Source organism: Octopus sinensis, linkage group LG3, assembly GCF_006345805.1.
Source record: "Octopus sinensis linkage group LG3, ASM634580v1, whole genome shotgun sequence".
Lineage (NCBI taxonomy): Eukaryota > Metazoa > Mollusca > Cephalopoda > Octopoda > Octopodidae > Octopus > Octopus sinensis.
The window spans coordinates 131,228,823-131,251,193 of NC_042999.1; the positions used below are offsets into that span (position 1 = coordinate 131,228,823).

The 22,371-nt window shown below is 36.9% G+C and overlaps 1 protein-coding gene across 3 annotated transcripts in view; it reads right to left on the reverse strand.

The window, feature by feature from the left end:
- The window catches only part of LOC118762575, a 29,005-nt gene that overhangs the window by 749 nt on the left and 5,885 nt on the right, over positions 1–22,371 (reverse strand). The window contains exons 2-3 of one of the 3 annotated variants that reach the window (XM_036501337.1): positions 17,530–17,631; positions 10,099–10,298 (exon numbers count right to left, since the gene is read on the reverse strand). In XM_036501337.1, the coding sequence (XP_036357230.1) occupies positions 10,099–10,298; positions 17,530–17,631 (302 nt within the window). Of the gene's footprint in view, positions 1–10,085; positions 10,299–17,529; positions 17,632–22,371 lie in introns of all 3 variants that reach the window. The other 2 variants (XM_036501339.1, XM_036501338.1) reach the window with 2 other exon arrangements.

Sequence of the window (22,371 nt, forward strand, 5' to 3'; positions counted from 1 at the left end):
TTATCAATTCATATAATAACATAACATGGATGACAATGACACAGATATCATTATGCAAGCCATAAAAACAACTTTTCAACAACACCTCGACAGGATTAAGTAAGTAAACCTTACTGGTTCACTCGATATCAACATGAGACCGTCCAACAGCACAGAGATATGTGATCTTTCCGATTTGTATAGCCTAAACATTCTGAAAAATAAATTCATGACTAAGGACATGGGCCTCTACAAAAGCGACGAGTTGGCCACACAGACAAACATAGAAAAGAATTAATCAGAACCTTCAATGATTTCGGCTTCAAAGTAACGCCACCGTTAATTCCTTTGATATCATATTCAACTTTATCATGGACAAGTATAAGCCATATAGTTATCCGAACAAAAGTTAAGATACATTACAGATTCAACCAATCAGCTATAGTTTTCAAAACCTAAGAAAAATTAACAGAAGAATCTTTAACCTGTCGTTTAATAAAGAAATTTTCGACATATTTAAAAACGTTAGAACAAACTAGAAGATAGAGTGTACAAAGATAAGATTAAATATACAACTATCCGATGTTACCAACAGGATAAGATGTAACATTCACTGGCTTTAACCCCACCTTTCTCGTTAAATACTAAACAGTATAACAGTATAAAATATTTTAGCCTAAACAACCTGTTAACTAACAACGTAAGCAATTGTTTAATAGCAATAATGTAAAACCTAGTTATAGTTGTATTGCTAAAATGATAAACTTAACTGCAACTAACTCAACAAAGCTAACAGAAATAAATTGCATTTTCAGGCACAAAAATTCATGCCCCCTAAACCAGCCACGTAATACATGAGCAGTTATCAATGAAGCAGAGTCACTACGCAAAATAAAAACTGAGTGCAGCAGTTATGTTGGTATCATTAAGAGTATATGTAAACACTATTTCTTCATTGAAACATAGAAAAAAGAAAGTATGCAACCAACTATGGAATTGAAAGATACAAATCAAATATTTATGGAGTTAAAATCTACTGCCTATATAATACGTATAAACCTTAACAAATTAGTTGAAAATTTAAATAACAGATCAGGGATATTTTAACAAATACAGATATTTCAGGATTTATTATTATTGTTATTTAATTATTTGTGAATCGATAATGTAGACCACAAGAATGAATGGATACACTAAACAGTGATGCCTACAAAAAAGACTACATACACAGTGTGTGTGTGCGCGCGCGCGTGAGCATGCGTGCGTGTGTCTGTGTGTGCATGTACATGCCAACACGTAAGTGCTAATGATAAAACAGAGAAGAGCGTACTTAATATAAAACTTAGAGAGAAATTTCAAATTTTATCGAAGCTTGAAAGCTCAATGAATTATTACACCAGATGCCACATTATTAATTTTTAGATGAAAAAATTCTGGGATATCCCAGAAACAGCTGTAAGATTTTGAATTTCTTCCTATAATAATATTGTATATAACTTGAGATGTTAGCCTTGTCTTAATGTTTGCTGCCCAGTTTAATAATTATATATATATATATTATATATATATATATATATATATATATATATATATATATATATATATATATATATATATATATATATATATCGACCGCACATACCCAATGTATGTGCTTTGCTTGTTCGCCAGTTTGCTGCCATACAGCGCTCTGGAGACGAGTCCCTCATGGCATTGGGTGTTAAAACATCTGAAAGCCATAGACAGGCGAAACAACTCGCCTCCAGACCTATCCATGAATGATGGATACCGATATTTCGTCAAGTTTGTGGTTTATTAACATCACGTACCTGAATCGGACAAAGAACGAACTGAATCACCAGACTATGACTTTATACAAGAAGTGTAAGAACCATTTGCTGGTATGCCACGACGAAGCATCTGTAGGATTAAATTCAATTATGAAATAGAAGCAGCGTAACTGTTGTAAACATTATCGACCTCACATACTCAGAGCATGTGTTTTGCTTGTTCGCCAGGTTCGCTGCCGCGCAGCGCTCTGGGATAAACCCCTCATAGCACTGGGTATTATTAAAACACTTGAAAGTCATAGACAGGCAAGACAACTCACTCCATTCACAATACACAATACAGATTCATCTCTTACATAACACCTTCTCCAGTTAAGACATTCCAAAATATAAATAGTACAGTCGAATTCACCCATTATATTGCTCTGTCAACAGAAACTGCCTACCAGAAGAGGAAAGGACGTAATTTATAGAGATGAAAAAGCGAAAGGAAGGGAGGAGAAGAAGGAGCAGAGAGAAGAGAGGTAGTAGATGGGTAAGGATGAGAAAAGGAAAGAGAAAAAGCAAATAAGGGAGAGAAAAAAAGAGAAATAAATCGGAGGAAGAGGAGGCGGGTTCTGTGTTCAAATTTCGTCAAGACCGACTTTGCCTTTCATTCTCTCGGGGTCGATAAAATAAGCACTATTTGAGCACTGTAGTCGATGTAATCGACTTAACTACTCTTTGGTAAGAATATAAAAACTGCATTCCTTTGCCTGGCCATGACGAGTCAGTGAAGCAGAGTGGGCTCATCAAGCCAGTATGATCTCAAGCTCAAGTTCATAGCCTGCACATCAGACTGTGGTTGATGGAGAGAACACACTGAGGCATCTGTCCTTCAGTGGACTGAACATAGGCAATCCAATCAAATTCAAATGTAGAGCGCAGCCGACGCCTGCAACTTACGTTCGTTGAGAATAAATATGCTGCTGTGCTGGCAAAACCAGCACAAAAAAGCACAGTAAACAGTAATAACAAAAGCCCAATTGATTCTACCCTGGATTCAACTGCAAAGGAACATGAGTCACGATCAAACAAAGACGATTATATTCACAAAGATAGGACTGCTTCCAGTATATGGACATACGATAACCACGTATGAACAAATAAAATTCAGTAAAGACTGCAAACATTAAAAAATGCTTTGAGTAACTTTTTTTAAATCAAGGAACCGCGAACATTTGTGAAACAAAATGATAGAAAACCAGCTGACATTATACTATCTGTGATCAATCAAGTTGCTAAAGAACACCTAGAGCAAACTGAAGTTCACAGCTTTTGGACGTTAAATATATATCTTACTAATTATGTTACAATTGCCTTTCGTCGTTCTATCACCAAATATGATCATTTCTTTTCACCAAATTCCAAGCCTCTATCAGCTGAAAGTGTTGTCATTAATTCTTAGTTGTTTTTTAGCATTGTTAACATTTTTAGCATAAAGACTACCTCCCGGGAATATTTTCTTTGTATGTATATATGTATGTGTGTGTGTGTGTGTACGAAGGGGCGTTGAAAAGTTCTTGGGAAAGGTCCGGCTGGAGGCCTAAACTTCCGAGTTATTTTACAGCACTTAGAAAAACCGAAGGATCGCTGCAGTAAGAGTGTGAATCTGAGAGAGGAATGCATTGAATAAAATCATAATTGATCTTTGTGTATTTTCTTTTACCTAAAGCCAGGAACTTTTCAGCACCCCCTCGTACGTATGTCATTATTCAGTTTTATTTCAAGATTCCTTACCAATAGAGAAAGTGTCGGTTTTTAATCTAGATCTAAGGATCCTTCATTGGAATGTTAACATCAACAACAGGGCATTTTTCCATGTATGTATGTATGTATGTATGTATGTATGTATGTATGTATGTATGTATGTATGTATGTATGTATGCATGTACGTATGTATGTATGTATGTATGTATGTATGTATGTATGTATGTATGTACGCATGCATGTATGTATACGTGCAGATTTATATGTTTTGTTTTATGTATGTCTTATGCATATCATTGCATATCTAGACATGTTTACATATACTTAAATGATAAACTTCTGCAAAGTTTTACAGATTTTTACAGTTCCAGTGATGGACTGGATCTGTAATCTTCGAACCAGCTTTCTCCTTTCTGTGTGTGTGTGTGTATGTGTGTGTGTGTGTGAGAGAGAGAGAGAGAGAGAGAGAGAGAGAGAGATCATTCAGTATTATTTCAAGATTTCTTGCCAATAGAGAAAGAGCCGGTTTCTAACCTAGATCCAAGGCTCTTCCATTAGAATTTCAACAACATCAACAGAGTATATGTGCATGTATGTGTGTATATGTGCATGTATGTGTGTATGTGTGCAGTATTTGGAATCAGTGCATGTGCAGATTTGTATATTTTGTTTTTAGTATGTATTCTCATGCATATAGTTGCATGTCTAGACATGCACATATTATACCATATATGTATGTATGCATGCATGTATGTATGTATGTATGTATGTATGTATGTATGTATGTATGTATGTATGCATGTATGCATGTATGCATGCATGCATGTATGCATGTATGTAGGTATGTATGTATGTATGTATGTGTATGTATGTATGTATGTAAGCAAGTATGTATGTAAGCAAGTATAGAAGCTCTTGTGTTAAAGCGAAGGCTCAGATGGAGTGGTCATCTGGTCAGAATGAAGGATTCAAGGATGCCAAAACAATTCTTTTATGGAGAGTTAGCTAAAGGAGAACGACCTCCACATAAACCAAAAAGAGGTATAAGGACTTGCTGAAGGCTTCCTTAAGAGATGCTTGCATCTCTCATGACACATGGGAAGGCATAGCTATTGATCGTAACAGGTGGAGAGGGATTGTGCATGAGGGGACAGCCACTTTTGAGAAATCTCGAGTTGCACATGAGGAAAGTAAGGAGGGATGTCAGGAAGGGCATCGCTGTTACACTTCCAGAAGGGAAGGGTCTTCCTTTGATTCTGACATGCAATGTCTATGCAAGACCCTGCCTCAGTAAAGCTGGACTCATGAGTCATCTTCGTAGTCATAAAATGAGACAGATGAGTGACAACCTGGCCACTTGGTGGTGGTGTAACACACCATACTAATCATATCTGTCGGGCATGTGGATGAGAGTGTAATTCGGCAGGAGGACTTAAACGACATGAAGCCCAGTTACAACTACAGCCGGCTATTACTAATTTTGTACAAGACATTGTAGATCTTTAGCTGGGCTAAAAAGTCACATTCGATTACAGCACCAGTAACAGTTAAGCTTCGTGCAATGGCCATACTCGATAACGAGGGGGCAGCCATAATGTAAGCAAGCATTAAAGCTGGAACAACTTCACAAACTGTTACTCAGAGTTTCATGTAATCGATCATCAGACAGCAGGGAGTTTTTAAGCAAATATAATGATTGTGTAGCGAGACTGTTGTCATAAATTGCATCGTTTACGCTTAAATCGTCGGAAAACGGTTCATCCTGTATGTTCCTAACGATTGGTCGCATAAACCGGTCATGTGGTGGTGTAATACTTGACCGAGTCCGTTTCTTGGATTGGCCTATTTTTACGCGGGATACAGTTTTGTATCCAGTCGCGTTGTGCGATAGACCAACCAGCGCGACAAAATCAAATACCGTTTTGAGACTCTAACCATCAATAAATAAGAGAATTTTTCCTGTTTTCGCCAGTGAGGTAGGAATTTTCAGAGAGAGATGAGTTGCTTTCAAGGAAGCTATGTCATATCATTTTGTTCTTGTTTGCCAAACACTTATAACCAAATTTCGACTGAATTGAGAAGCTAACTATATCTGATTTTTTTACAGACAGTTATCTTCATGATGTATCCTCCTGGTTCGCTGTATTATTTTATTTAGCGGATGAATAAAGTGTCGCAGTTAACTGAAAATTCGTTTTCTTGTATTTCTTTCTATACAACTCATGGAACCAAGAACTTGTAATAATACAAGCGCCAAAGACACGCTTCATACCAGCTAAAATTGACAAATGTCAATAAACGATACAGTGAATTTTACGAAGTCTCATCAAATAAATATCTAAAGTTGATTGGACAGGGAGAAATTACTTCTCAAAATAATAGGAATTTGATGGATGAAGTTGTTTGACCGTTGATATAAAATTAATAGGACTGATTTGTTTTTACATATCTCCAAAAATTTTTTTCCATGTCCTTGCATATGTAGCAAGTATATGTTCACAGTTTGCCCGTTTACTTTAAAATAGGCGCATATCGGCTCATACGTTGTTTTCTACAAGTGGTCACATGATCTGGTCACGTGATGGTCGAGTCCTAACTTTACCCAGGCTATCCATTCTATCGGCTGAGTGCGGGAAATTTATGTCTGTCAGCTGAGAGCCTACCTTCAGTTATATAAAGAAGCATTTCCCGCTATTTCCTATTGCGCGATAGCCAGAGAGCAAGTTTATTTCGCAGGTAGCCTCGGTAGCCTTTGACACGTACGTATATTCCTGTCCTCCAGCTGAAGTTATGCCACGTATTTATTTTCCTATTTTACATCACATACATCATCATTATGTACCATCTGCATATGAAACCATTGTGTATATATTCTGACCGTTATTTCAAGATGTATCTCAACAGCTTTGCGAAGTTAATGCTCTTTAACGGGTCAAATAAATCGTCGCATTTTATCCCCCTGGTATTCTGTTCCTGCCTATATCTACGCGCACACGTATATTGGAACTCAAACCAGCTTTATCCCTCAATACAACTAACACCGTTAAACATGTTTCGAAATTGAAATTCGTCTATTTTATTTTGATCAGCATCTTTTCGGCATCTGTGTACCAATGTCTTTGTTTTTGCCTCCTTTACACCTTTCACTATTAATACTTTTGGGTTTCTGTTGCATGCTTTCTAATCAATTCTCTTTTCCTATGCATTGTACTTGTTGTCTACCCATGTTTGATATAAATTGTAACTAACAGCATCTTTCAACTTAACGGCAATTGCCTTTTCTTTTTCTTTTTCCTTTTTTTCTCCCTTTTTTTTTCTCTTTTTTCCTGCCGGCTATGGTTTCCCTCTCTTTATTATACTTAGCTTATTTATATATATTTTAATTTTATTCTTTTAGTCTTTTACTTGTTTCAGTCATTCGACTGCGGCCATGCTGGAGCACCGCCTTTAGTCGAACAAATCGACCGCGGGGCTTATTCTTTGTAAGCCTTGTACTTATTCTATCGGTCTCTTGCCGAACTGCTAAGTTACGGAGACGTAAATACACCAACATAGGTTGTCAAGCGATGGTGTGGGACAAATACAGACACACAAATACACACATATACGTATATACGACGGGCTTCTTTCAGTTTCTGTTTACCAAATCCACTCACAAGGCTTTGGTCGGCCTGAGGCTATAGTAGAAGACACCTGCCCAAGGTGCCACGCAGTGGGACTGAACCTGGAACCATGTGGTTAGGAAGCAAGCTTCTTACCACACAGCCATTCCGGCGTCTATTGTAAATATTATTCACTTGTTTTTCGTGATACTTATTCGCCGTTTTCTTACTTCTAATTCTATCCTTTACAGCATATTTTTCTTAACCTCATGACTTCCAAAATGAACTTTTTTTTACTTCGCTGTATTTATTATACCCATTTTCAGTTATAAAGGTGATTTATGTTTTTTAACTCAATTACGACTTGCTTTTTAATATTGATATTTTCCAACTGTCAAATGTTTCAGCCGACAGATTACTGTCGTTGTTAAAAGTAATAATGTCCTATCCTATCAGCTTTAATTGTTTATTTGATGAGTAACTAAATAATCACTGCACTGTTTATAAAGTGGAATTCTGGGTATAATTACATCGTTCCCATTAGCGCACCCAAAGAGAATAGTGGTGTCGATGTCACTAGCATAAATTTCATGGCACAGTCGCGACTGATATAAATTATGCAGCTGCACGTGTGGGTTCTTTTTTCTGTTTTTTCACCTAAAATCTATACAGCATAGACCAATTAATTTTGAAATTCTGTTGGATAGTAAACTATTTCTTTCTCACCCACAACAGCATCTTATTGATTTATAGGCGTTACTATTTCCTGGAAGTACCTACAACACATGGCCTTTGATGCTGCAGACACATTTTTTTTGTTTGTTTGTTTTTTCACAGCTACTTGCGTGTTAGTTAATTATACTTCAATTTGACAAAAGCTTTTGATATAATTCGTCGTTTTAGGAGCAGGATTTGTGGTGCCATTACTACAGAAAATGACCTGATAGTCTCCAAAAAGATTATGGTGGCGAGGTGGCAGAACCGTTAGTGCACGAGACAAATAATCTTCTCTGGTATGCGTTCTGGATCTTTACAATTTGGTTTCGCGTCCTGCCGTCGTCAACTTTGCTTCTAATGTGGAGGCGCGTGGCTTAGTGGTTAAGGTGTTGGACACATGACCGTAAGATTGTGGTTTCGAACCCTGGACCGCGTGACGCGTTGTGTTCTTGAGCAAAACATTTCATTTTATATTGCTCCTGTCCACTCAGCTGGCAAAAGTGAGTAATCCTGCGACAGACTGGCGTCCCGTCCAAGTGTGGAATATTTATGCCATGGAAACCGGGAAACCGGTCCTTATAACTTGAGAAGGAAAACTGTACTTTATACCTTGACCCAAAAGGATTTGAGCTCTATTGCCACGAAAGTCTTACAATGTCTTGTCCGGGACCTCTGGAGCTATCTTGTGAACATTGTATATTAATCTCAGACAATTATTTGGATTCTCTTAAGATATTGTCCGGGTCCCGAATCCTTGGATGTTGCAAGCAGGTGTTATGGATATGCCCAAATTCAAGAGAAGTTTGAAGTAAGAATGCAGTGTATGTCTCCCTCCCCAGTAGGAATGTGAGCAATGACGCCTGAAGAAACAAATGTAATAGCTATGCCTTTATGCTGACGGGTTCTGATGAGTATAAAACGGATAATGAATGTCATTCCAATTCCACCATAGAAGTAAGTTCTGTCTTCTTGTTGTCGAACCCTGTCAAAAACAGCAGAATAGACTGCTTCTTTGTTGGCAATAAATATTTCCCCATGTACGACATTTAAAGCACACAAATTTTGATCCTCAAAATCTGATTTACCGCTTAAATTTGTTAAAAACATTTCATAATTGTTACACATAGTAGCATCAACATCAGCAGTTCTGCTTTAATCATGTCTTCTGCTAAGAACGCGAGAGAAATAGATAGCTATAGATAGAGGGAAAGCGAGGGAGAAAAAAAGAGAGAGACAGAGATGGAAGACAAGACTCGAAATAGCAAAGCTCTCAATAAGAAGCAGGAAGAGGATTATAATTGTAAAATACAGAAATTTAGCACTTTGTTTTACAGTGAAAAGAGGGCGATAATTACACACCAAAAAAGGTGGGGAGAGAAAATGATTATATACAAACATACACACAAAATTACACATACAAACGTTCATACATACATACATGATACATACATACATAATACATACATACATACATACATGATACATACATACATATATACATACATACATACATAATACATACGTACAAACGTTCATACATACACACATACATACATACATACATACATACATACATACATACATACATACATACAAACGTTCATACATGCATACATACATACATACATACATACATACATACATACATACATACATACATACATACATACATACATACACACACACATACACACAATGTTAGAGCTTCACATATGTATACATGTATGTCAGTACAATGAACGTTGCAATTATTTGACATAATTGCTTCATAGATATATTGCTCGGTGATATAAACAAGTTGTAAACTTTTCATATACAACAGAGTTAATTAAATACGTAAAGAGTTATATATTTTGATAGACTGATAAGCAACACACTCTAAAACTGAAAAAAAGTCCATTAGATATTAATTATTTGATATTTTGCTTAATATCTAGAATTATACGTTATCTTGTTTCCTACTATATTTAAATATACAACTGCTCTCCCCCCTCACAACACACACACACACACACAAAGTTATTCGACAACTTAATGAAAAGAAACCTAAATATAAAGAATTTACTATATATTCTAGAACAGAGTATGACTGTCATACACATTTCCTATTCAGTCTATCCACAGCTCCTATTTACGTCTGCTAATATAAATATTAATGCATAAGACAAGCAATTATTCAACATACTTATTTATCGCGATTCTTTTGATAATAGAATAACTGAACAAGAAGTACTTGAAAGCGAGTTACATTGTTATTTTACCATTATGTGTATTCATTTGAGTTTCTGTGGGTGTGTCTGTGTAAGAATGTTTATACTCATCACGTGATGCATTCTGGGCCCGCAGATAATAGAAAGCTTTTCGACGGCTTTCTAATTCCTGCCATTCTGGTTTCTTTCTCTCTTGCAGTTCCTGGTGGGTATCATACGGGTAACGCTGGCTGCATTCAAAATACTGCTCGCTGTAAAATCAATTAATTAGCTCATCTCGAATTTCATATTAATAGAATCAATAACATTTACAAAATATAATCAAAGGAACAAGTATAAAATGACATGCTATATTTTGGATGCGAGCTTCGTGGCTTAAACTATCTAATCACTGTGCCATTTTGTTGTCAGACTTCAATGTAGAGAAAATCTACTGAATTTCATTTTAAAGTTAAATTTTATTCTCGAGAATGATTGCTCTGCAAATATCAATATTACTTCAAGGATGGTATCACTATTAGGATTGTTCAGGGAATTTGTTTAAGGAACACTATTATGTTCTTCGCACATAGACTCGGGAGCAGAGGGTGCGCTTGCATTCCTACAATTTTCTTGAGGTGGTTGGGGGCAGCAAAAAATGCTTTGAACATTTTGGATTGGACCTGAGTTTGCATCCACTAAGCAAATTCCGTTTCCGTCCTTATGTGTTCGTAGACAGCATAACTTTAACCAAGCTATCATTTATTTTTGTCTCGGATCTTAAGATCCTTTGTCTCAACTAGTTCAGAAGACACAGCTACCACATTGAATAGACAAAATACCCGCCCCTTTTCTTATTTAGATTTTTTTTTATTCAGTACTATTTTTTAAACTACGAATCACATTTTATTAACAACATATTTTTACATAGAGAAAAAAAAGAAAAAACATTAAAAGTATAAAATATCAAATTATCGAAAAAAAGCCTATAACTATTTCACCAAGGAATCAAAGGGAAAGAACAAAAAGTGGCGCGAGCAGAGAGTTAAGCAGCAGAAGAAGATGCGGGGCAGTAACGGGCAGTACACCCCAGAACAAATAGCGTGTTCAGCCGCGCCTCGCGGACATGATTGTAAAAGCGTTGCCACGGAGAATGGCCAGAGACTCTAGCTGCAACAGCCACCCCCACCTCGCGGGCTTCATTTCTCAGACAGGCCACAGTTATCCTGAATTTTCGGGGAAATCAGCAGTGTGGGATCCCGAGGTATCAACGGCACCAGAGAATACCTGTGGTATCGAAGGCACCTGAGAAGACTTGCCGTATCGACGGCGACCAGCACAAACTTAATTCTTTCCTGATCTGAGGTTCACTGATCATCGCTTTTAAATCATCTCTCTTTCTGAGAGTTACTCGGTATTCCTTTCTACGAATCAATTTAGTGCATAAAGTCTTTCCAGTCTCGAGCCAATGAAGGCTCAAGGTAGTCGCTCTTCTTGCTGGAAATATTAACTAAATCTTTCTCAAATGACTCTTCACCGTTTACCTGGAAAGAAACAGTGCAGTTATTAATTAGAACAACTGAAATTAATCCATGTAAAACTCCACAGCTCTAGCATCACTCTTTCATAGTCAGCCTATAAACCTTTCAGCCTACCCTCGTATGATATTGATTTCATTTTTGGCATAAGGCCAGCAATTTCGGGGAAGGGGTTAGTCAGTTACGTCGACTCCAGTGTTCAACTGGCATTTATTTTATCGACCCCGATAGGTTGAAATGCAAAGTCGACCTCGGCGGAATTTGTACTCAGAAGGTGAAGACGGACGAAATGCCACTAAGCATTTTGCCCGACGTACTAACGGCCCTGCCTGCTCGCCGCCCTTAACAAAAGATATGATATTGATTTCAAATTTTGGCATAAGGTCAACAATTTCGTGGGTAGGGTAAGTCGATTATATCGACTCCAGTGTTCAACTGGTATTTATTTTATGCATGGAAGACGGACGTTAAACGGTTGAAATGCAAAGTCGACCTCGGCTGAATTTGAACTCAGAACATGAAGACGGGTGAAATAGCCGTTAAGTATTTTTTCCGGCGGGTAAACGATTCTGCCAGCTCACCGCCCTTAACAGAAGATAATGATATTGACAATAGAAACGCAAACACCCAAAAATGTTACATTCAATCAAGATTTTAAATCATAGATTTTATGTAAATCGTAAAATAACATACGTTTGTATGTTGCAAGAAGAGGCGAGTTCTAATGTATGGAACAGAACACTTCTGCCAAGATATGTGAAGGGTGTTGAGGTCTGGTGAATGACGTTGAGTTGGAGCGAAATAATTATAAAGTACGTGGTAGGTCATCGGCTCAAGTGACAAAAAAATTATTATTGGTACGTGTATCGGAGAAATGTATAATGGACTCACGAACATGCATTTCATCAGAAACGTGTTTTAAGTAATTAGGATAGACAGTAGGTGTAAATTGTCCCCTGTAGCTGTATCATTTTGAGCTACTGCACAAAAAGTATTTACACACATACACACACAAACGCATACATACTTGCATACATATAAATGTGTGTGTACATATGCGTGAGTGTGAGTATGTGTGTTTGAAAGTGAGGGTAGAAAGCGAATTCTTGCAGATGACAAGTTTAATTTCAGTGCTTTATTCCTTATGTATAATATTTAAGCAAATAAAAAAAAACATTAGCCAGTCAGAAACTAATGATCTCTTGATCTATATTTTAGCTATGTAAACGTCAAATTTGTGTGCTCCCAGCTGAGTAATTTTTCCTTCTTCATTGGCCCTTCATTGTAACAATTGGTTAATCTATCTTATTGTTTCTCGTTTGGTTAACGGCCAGATTTATGTTTTATCATCAACAAGAATAACTTTCATCATTTTGAAAACAAGTTCTTCATTTTTTTCCGTTTACGGCTGGTTTTTATCTGACCACACGATTCTACAACGCTTATATGTATGTATGTATGTATGTATGTATGTATGTATGTATGTATGTATGTATGTATGTATGTATGAGAAAGTAATTTCAAAAATACACGGAATAGCATTTCAACAAAAACAGAATAAGAAAATACCGAACCATGACTAAAAACTGCTAAAACATAGCTACCGCAAAAAAAAAAAAGAGACTCTAGATAAATAGGGTATGAAATAATTGAATCGCAACGAGAAAAACAGGGTATCAGAAAACTGTGAAAGCTGACTAGCTAAATAAAACCCCTTCAAAACAATCGAATTACACATAAAGAAACAAATGAAAACCTGACACAAACAACCAATTAACAAAAGGAACGTGGGCAACTATAAATAACGTCATAGCAACATAGCAAAACGCATTAGAAACCAACCAAAGAAAACGATTATCTCAGATAAAATATGGAATCCATTCTTTTGCATATAAAACGAGTACAAATACAGAAGCAAAAACAGTTCTCACCTGAATCGCAATGCAAGAAAAATAATTTAATATTGAAAATAAATTACCATGCAATTATTATTGTATACTCTCTTCTTTCTCCAAGAAAGTAGTGCCAAACACTTTGATATTACAGGCAGAAGCACACAAAAGAAAACACAGAACCTACTTTGCTACGCCAGGAGTCTCTGTCTAACATTAACTTTGATAGGTTCATAAATTTCTTCTTCTTATGCTCAAACAATGAGATGCTTTGAGCCCTCATGAGATGCTTAATTCAGGGGGAAACCGAGACACTAGACAGGATCTCCGACCTGATAGAGAAGGGCAGAAGGTCTCAATGCTGCAGCTGTGGAAACACTAATCACCTCAAGGTTTCTACCTCTAACAACAACAGAAAATGACTGCTGGCCTACACTACCGCCAACATCACAGCATCAACACAAACTGCAACAACAAATACAACAGCATTCAACCGCAGCAATAGTGATTACAACACAAACTATAAGACTAGAAGTATCATCTACAGCAACAACAGCAGCACCAGTGGAAGCAATAGTAACATGAAGAACAGAAGAAATACCATCTTCAAGGGCCACCGCACTACAGACAACAGAATTCCCGAAACAACAATAGATAAATCAACAACATAACAAAACCACACACCCCAAAACACCCTCGTCTCGGACCACTCAGACATGCTGTGTGGTGACTGTGACGGAGAGGACCTCAAATGGGAAAAAATGACTAAACGAAAGAAAAGGAAAGGGGATAACAACATGCCCACGGAAAAAACTAGGAGATGCGATCAAACAGGGGAGATACTTTTGAGCAACGATGCACCACTCCCACCCCTATAGCACCTATACCAGTACTCTGAATACCATCATTCCTATCACTACTATCACAAACATCACCAACATTACGAGCACAAGCACAATCAAATTCACAATTATCTTAACAATCAGAACATCTAGCAACACAGGCAAAAAATTATTAACCACACACAAACAATAACAAAACTAATGAATCATACATCAGCATATAAGTATTACACAAACTCACTAACTACAACAAATAGCATACCAACACACATAAAAATCATCAAAATATCACAACGCATATACATTTAAAAATATATATATATCACAACAGAGTAGGAAACTTGAGAGGAAATATTAACAAAAGACTATATGAAGAACTGAACATCTGTCTCTCCAAAGGAAGATTAGTGGGTCTTTCTCACTTTCCCCATTCTGCTTCACATGACCTTGCTTAGAATAGGTAGTATAAATGTGTATGATGGCCTTGAGTTGCCATGGAAGCAGGGCTACCTTCTCAACAACATCAGGTCACTAGATATAGATGTAGTGGTCATCAGCGAGACCAGAATTTCCGAATCACGATCCTTCAAATCAACCAGTATTTGGAGGTGGAGTAGTTGTTTTGTTTCGGAATGGCCTGGGTCTTATGACACATACCATCTTCTTGAGCCCAGGAGTTAAGTTGATGATACTTTAGCAGCGAAGGCCATACCTCCAGACTTGTAATATATTCAGGCTATACTCCAACAGAGACCGGGTGACTAGATTTCGATAAGTATCTTGAATGTTTCCTGGAAACGACCGACTTCTAAGTGCTAGAAGGAGATTGGAAATATATATTGGATGAACGCTTAGACAGTGTGGGGTTAACTGATGGAAGAGGGCAGTGCAAAAGTCTCACATATTTGTTCAGACTTTTCCACCTGTCTAAAAAGTATCGACTAAATTTCGAGGATCTGCCAATGTGGACATGGCAAACTGCAACAAGACATCCAGATTGCATATAGGCAGAATATTTTGTTGGCCAGCAGATGGGAATAGCATAGATTGTCCTCAATTTAAAATTAATGCACGGTACAGTCGATCCCTAGATAGGCTTCGTAGGAAAGAACCGGTCACTGGAAGCTAAACGCGCTACTCTAGATGCGCCGTACTTACAAAGGCCAGGTAAATGATTTAAACGGGCGTTGAAAGAGGCAATCATCGACAACAAATGCTTGTTTGCCCTGAAAAATGCAATTAAAGTAATACCAGTAAGGTTTAGTAAGGTTATAGTGATAGAGAAAACTAGAATAGAAGTTAGTTTAAAACTTAGGAGATGAACTTAGGAAAGCGTTACAACTGATGAGCTTACAGCCAGATTAGTTCAAAGCGAAGCTTAAAGACTGCGTTGTTAGGGCTTAGGCGCGCACACTAAGACACGTGGAGATGAAAATCTTTCAATATTTAGCATTTAAACTAACTAGCTTATCGAAAATATGCAACATTTTATTAAGACAAGGACAAATATATATCCTTGTGGGAAATTAATTCACAAGCTCTTTGATGTGCTACATAATTATGAAGACGTATGGTTGTTTTACGGCAGACTGAATAGCTGAGTGGATAGGGTAGCGAAGAATAAGCCGAGAGATCGGAAGTTTGTATCCTGTCATCAGCGCTGTGCACAGATACTAAACTCACAAACCACGCTGTCCAAATCATTGACGATAAATACAGCAGTAGGAACAATTCGCTGCTTTGGGCTGTGACACTACAGGGAAATCAATAAGGTGACGGGGGTTTAGTTTGCAGTGTAGAATTCAGCTTCCATGAGTCTGAAAATTTGTTGGAAATCATTCCCGTGTAAACCTGTTTTATTCACGACTTGAACACACGTTTTATCCACGACTTGAACACACGCCCAACTAACATCATTGATGATGATGATGATGATGATGATGATGACTGCTACATTAATAATTGGTTAATAAGACGCAGTTTACTGTCGTAAAAAGTGAAAGTGAATTGTCTTAAAAAAATTGAAGTAAATTGCGATAGAAACCGGAAGTGGTGACATAGTCTTTTACCGACGTGTACTTTACTTGAATTATCATTGGTAGTCAAATGACCCTTCTCAAAAAGGGAATTTGCTTGTATTCTCTAAGTGAATTCACAAGAACAACGCCACCGCATCTTGTCGCTTCTTTCTCTACAGCTCATTAATCACATGTAACTGCGTTGTTTAACATGTGCTGACTTTCAAGCCACCGAGTTGCTGTCTCAATGGTAGGAATAGTACATTGTACCTCAGCTGTTACTTCTGAAATGCTTAACACATCACTAGAAAGTGCTAAACATGTAAATGCTTGTGAGCATGGCATAATGAGGGAATTCTTTAAGTTCTTTTTATAAAATTCTAGGATGACATTCTCGTCGCTTCCGGGCTTCTTTTTTACTTTAGTACACTGCATGAAAATATGCTTTTTTTTTTGTTTGTTTGTTTTTACTTGCCTTTGTGCGATAAAACAAAACTCTTTTAAACATACGCGAGGCTATCACATGTATTGTGGTATTCATTTTTCATTCTGGTATTAGCCATCAAACAATTTTATTGAACACAATAATAAATCTCTGAGTGAAATAAGTCTGTTATAAAATATAGGTTTCAAATTTTGGCACAAGTTTAGCAATTTCGGGTGAGCCCATTACATTGAGCCCAGGGCTTAACTGGTACTTATTTTATCGACCCCGAAAGAATGAAAGGTAAAGTCGACCCCGGTGGCATTTGGACTAAGAACATAAAGACGGACAAAATGCTGCTAAGCATTTTGCCCAGTGTACTAACGATTCTTTTCTACTCTAGGCACAAGGTCCGAAATTTGGGGGGAGGGGGCCAGTCGATTAGATCAACCCAGTACGCAACTTGTACTTAATTTATCGACCCCGAAAGGATGAAAGGCAAAGTCGACCTCGGCGGAATTTGAACTCAGAACGTAACGGCAGACGAAATACGGCTATGCATTTCACCCGGCGTGCTAACGTTTCTGCCAGCTCGCCGCCTTATTCTGTTATGGAATATTGGTACTTACTGTTAGGACTGTTTTATGTAACACAAAAATAGTTATCTTTTCATACCCAAACCTCTCTTTATTGGTGACATAATAGATCTTTAGCACATCAAGCGTTTCTCACAGTCAATAAAGAAAGTAAAATAAAATGCTAAGGTGCAAAAACAAATGAACATCTCACCTGAACCATAACAGGAACGCTTGTTGGTCCAATAGAGAGTACTGAATGAATGAATTTGAATTTTTTTTACGTTTCCTGTTTTTTGAACTTGAGTTGTGTGACCTGACATAGACACAATATTAAAAGGTTTGATGTCAAACAAAATAATTTCTGATCTGATAACAACAATAATAATAAAAAGAAAAAAATGATTTGTTCAGACAAGGAACATTATCAATCTCTAAAAGGGAGCGGGCATAATCAACTGAATCGAGCGGGTATAATCAACTGAATATTATTGACAATTCTGTTTTTGTGGACCAGATTTGCCAACTCCCTGAAAATATTTTTGAACTTAATAATGAGGGACTTAATCACCAGTGGCTCTCAACCGGGATCCATATGATCTCTGAGCGTCCATATATTTTTTGGGGTGCACACAACAAAGTAGTAAATTGGGAATCCACAATAGTATCTTAAGGGCCCCTGAAAAAAATGTTGCTTTAGATGTATGTATTATTATTTATTACAAGGAACAGTGAGGTTTCTTTCTCTAACATGTTACACAGATCAAACTACGCAAGTGAATGTGAAAAACAAATTATGAATTTTGAAAGAGTTTCGATTAATTTTTAAACATCGAATGGCTATGAGCGTCCACCAGAATAAAATAGTAATCAAAGGGGTCTCAAAAATAAAAAAAAAATGTTTGAGAAACCCTGGTTTTGACGAAAAACGATATTTCTATGTTAGTTTGTAAAAGGAGGCTCCTTCACTGAGCCATGTTCCTGTGACATTCAAAATTAGTAGGGTCCATCCCCTTTCCAGGTCTGACCACAGCGTTGGACTAATACTTTATTTATCGACTCTGAAAGAATGAAGGAAAAGTTGACTTCCGTGAGATTTGAACACAGCTAACAAAGAACCGGAAAGAACGCCACAAAATATTTTATCTAATGCTCTAACGATTCCATCAACTCCCAGCTCAGTGATTTGCATTGTTTCCACGATATTGCTAGTAATTATTTAATTATTTTACAGATTCGGGAAAGACAACAGTGACGGGATTTAAGCACAGTATGCAGAAGGACGAAAACAAATGCTTGAATACATATTATTAGCGCTCCAACATTTCTGCGAAGTTGCTGTAGTTCATAAACGGATAGTTGTCTCTAGTATAGGTACAAAACCTCAGATTTAGAGGGAAGAGTTATAGCTGATTTTATAAACTTTGGTACTTGAATGATACATATTTTATCGAATCCATAAGCATGAAACGTGAAGTTGACTCGAGCGGAATTTGAATCAGAACACAGAAAGGCGTTGCTAAATATCGTATGGCATTTTGGCCGCTATTCTACATACTCTGTCATAAATGAGAATAAATAATAATATTGATTTCTAACATGTTAAAGCGGGGGGGATAATCAATAGATTGTCTCGATATACAACTGATACTTATTTTATAGGCCTCAGAAGAACAAAAGGTCGAGTCGACCTCGTAGCATTTGATCTCAGACGTCAAGATACGCAACTAAAAACCACAAAGCATTTGGTCCGTCACTCTAACGATTCTGTTAATAAAATACTTTTTTAAAAGTATAATTGCCTCAGGCCATTAGAGCGGTGTCCAAACCCTACTTTTTATTTTGTTCACACAGTGTTTAAAAGAACCAAATGGGATATATATATTTCTTCGAAAGGCAGTAGATTAAATCTTCTCCGGAAGGGTACCATGCAAAGTTGATCTCAGTCTGATTTGACTTCAGAGTAAAGGTCATTAAATATTGATTCAAATTTTGGCACAAGGCCAGCAATTTCGGGGAAAGGGTAAGTTGATTACATCGATCTCAGTGCTGAACTGGCACTTATTTTACCGACCCCGAAAGGACGAAAGGGTAAGGAGACCCCATCGGAGTTTGAACTCAGAACGTAAGGACGGACGAAATGCCGCTGAACATTTTGCCTGGCGCGTTAACGTTTCTGCTGGTTCGCTGCCTAAAGATCATTGAATATTAGTTTCAAATTTTAGGCACTTATTATATCGACCCTTAAAGAATAAAAAGAAAAGTAGAAGCCGGCGGAATTTGAACTCAGGACATATAGATGGATAAAATGACGTTAAATATTTTGCCCAACGGATTAACGATTCTATTAGCTCGCCGCCTAAGTCGTTAAATATTGCAAGGCCTTTTATTTGATGTACTACAGACAAGCTGCAGTAAAATACTTTTAACAGGTTCAAATATATCTAAAAACATAAACTGGTCTTGAATTTGTTTCCTTGCTGTACTGCTTCGAGCAGATTTTTAGTAATGTTCTTCAGATATTTTGAATATTTGTAGATAGAGTAAAAAATTACGTTGGGCATTTTTGCCTGGCGCGTTAACGTTTCTGCTGGCTCGCTGGGTTATTAGGATTTTCCCAGGGTCAATGTTACATTTAAAAAGTTAGTATCTATGTTGATCTAGTTGGTTTGAAGAAGAGGTGTGGGTGTTTTCAGTGTCTGTTGTGGGTAAAGAACAGTAGAATGCTATCCATATATAAACCACCAACAATATGAGGAAACTGATATAATTTTGACAATATATGCAGGGCCGGCGCTTGGAAATGCGGAGCCCAATTAGAGAATTGTCAGTGGGGCCCTCTACAAAGCTAAAGATCGATGTTTTATGTTTCGTTTTGTACGCCAGCCCCAGTCAAAAAGCGTTGAGGGCTTGAGGTTCCATCATTAGCCACAATAATATACAAAAAATTTAAAGCTTAATTGAAAGTTTTAACGTTTCATTACAAGTCGAGTATGTGCATGGGGCCCTTTCTTGGTGCGGAGCCCAATTTGAACAAATCTGTCTAGTTGGCTTAAAACCGGCCCTATATATATATATATATATATATATATATATATATATATATATATATATATATATATCTTCGCAGTCATTTGATCCCATACTAGTACCAAAAAGAACGCTATACTGTTTTTTGCTTTTTTTTTCATCGAGATAGGAAGGGTATCCAGCCGTAGAAACCATACCAAATCAAACAAGAGTGTGGCGTGGTGCATATCCTTAGCTCTGGTCAAACCGTCCAACCCATACCAGCATGGACAACGGACATTAAATGATGATGATGATGGTGGTGGTGGTGGTAGTGATGATGATGATGATGGACTTGACATGATTAACTATGATTTTCTGTGCTTGTAGGATAATATCTGTTTCAGAATTCTTTAATTTTGTTATTAATTCAGTAAAAGTGAGGACATTAATAAACAGTCATTTGAAGACAGATGGGTTATTGTCCTTGATATAATGTTAAGAATTTAACATCAGTTTTATTCGAAACCAATCTACGACGGCTTAGATGTTATTTCATTGAGACAGAGGCAGGATATTCTCAGATTTGTGTATAACTTTATGAAGTATATGTATACTTGTGACTTTTATGTCAGTTTTGATGGGCTAATCTAAAGTTTCTTTCTGTTTACAGTTAATGTCATGGTCTTTAAAGGTGAAGTATGGGTATTGCTATGTGAATTGTTCTATTCTATCGATGACTTCAAAGTCGGAAGTACTCTTTCCTTCCATCTTTTCTTTTTGAAGGTGGGAGTGGGCATGGCTGTGTATGTTAATATCATGTACAATGTTCAAATTGTATTTCCTCTAAATGTTGGTTTTAGAATTAGACAAGAATCTGCGTTGTCGATTTCATAGACATATTTTTCTTATCCAGTTGTAGTAAGATTTTATGGGAATTTTTAACAGTTTATAATTTGACTTTAAAACATCGTCTGAAAGCTATTTTTATGTTTTCTAAATTTGATAGGATTTAATAGTGAAAAGATTCTCCACGAAAAGATGGGGGAGCATATTTCTATCTCCCTCCACCCCCCCTCTCTCTCCCTTTCGCTCTCTCACTCACGCACACATATACAGACACTAATGTATGAGTACATATGTACACGTACACATGTATAAATACATACATATATATGCGCGCGTGTGTGTATCGCCATATTTCATTCTATAATGGCTACCTCTGAAGAGCGCAGGGCTACATAATCGAACTGTTACCTAATACTCCGTTGAACCCCTAATGCGAAACCGATTAGTAAGATCGGCCGTAATAGATATACAATATTGTACACTTCGATTAATACATAAATACAACGTGATTTATTCAAATTAGAACGAGTGAGGCTTTAGATAATAAAAAAAAAAAAACATGACACGTACAAGAATATTATTAAGACTGTTCGTGAAATCAAAATGGTCCAAAATTAAAGAACTCGATACTAGTTTGAGAGCAAATTTAATTATTGATATCAGTATTGATATCAATAGAGTGTACGATTGCTTTCAATCTACTGGAGCTTCTCAAGCCATTAAAAAGTTCAATTGGTGATATATATGGAAGAGCAGCCAGCAGTCGACATATATATATATATATATATATATATATATATATATATATATATAATATATATATATATATATATATATATATATATATATATATATATATATATATATATATATACATATACATATATATGGGGTGGCTGTGTGGTAAAAAGTTTGCTTCCCAACCACATGGTTCCAGGTTCAGTCCCACTGCGTGGTACCTTGAACTAGTGTCTTCTAATATAACCTCAGGCCGATCAAAGCCTTGTGAGTGGATTTGGTAGACAGAAACTGAAAGAAGCCCGTCGTATGTATATGTGTGTGTGTTTGTGTCCCACCATCGCTTGACACCGATGTTGGTGTGTTTATGTCCCCGTAACTAGCGGTTTGGCAAAAGAGACCGACAGAATAAGTACTAGGCTTACAAAGAATAAGTCCTGGGGTCGATTAGTTCGACTAA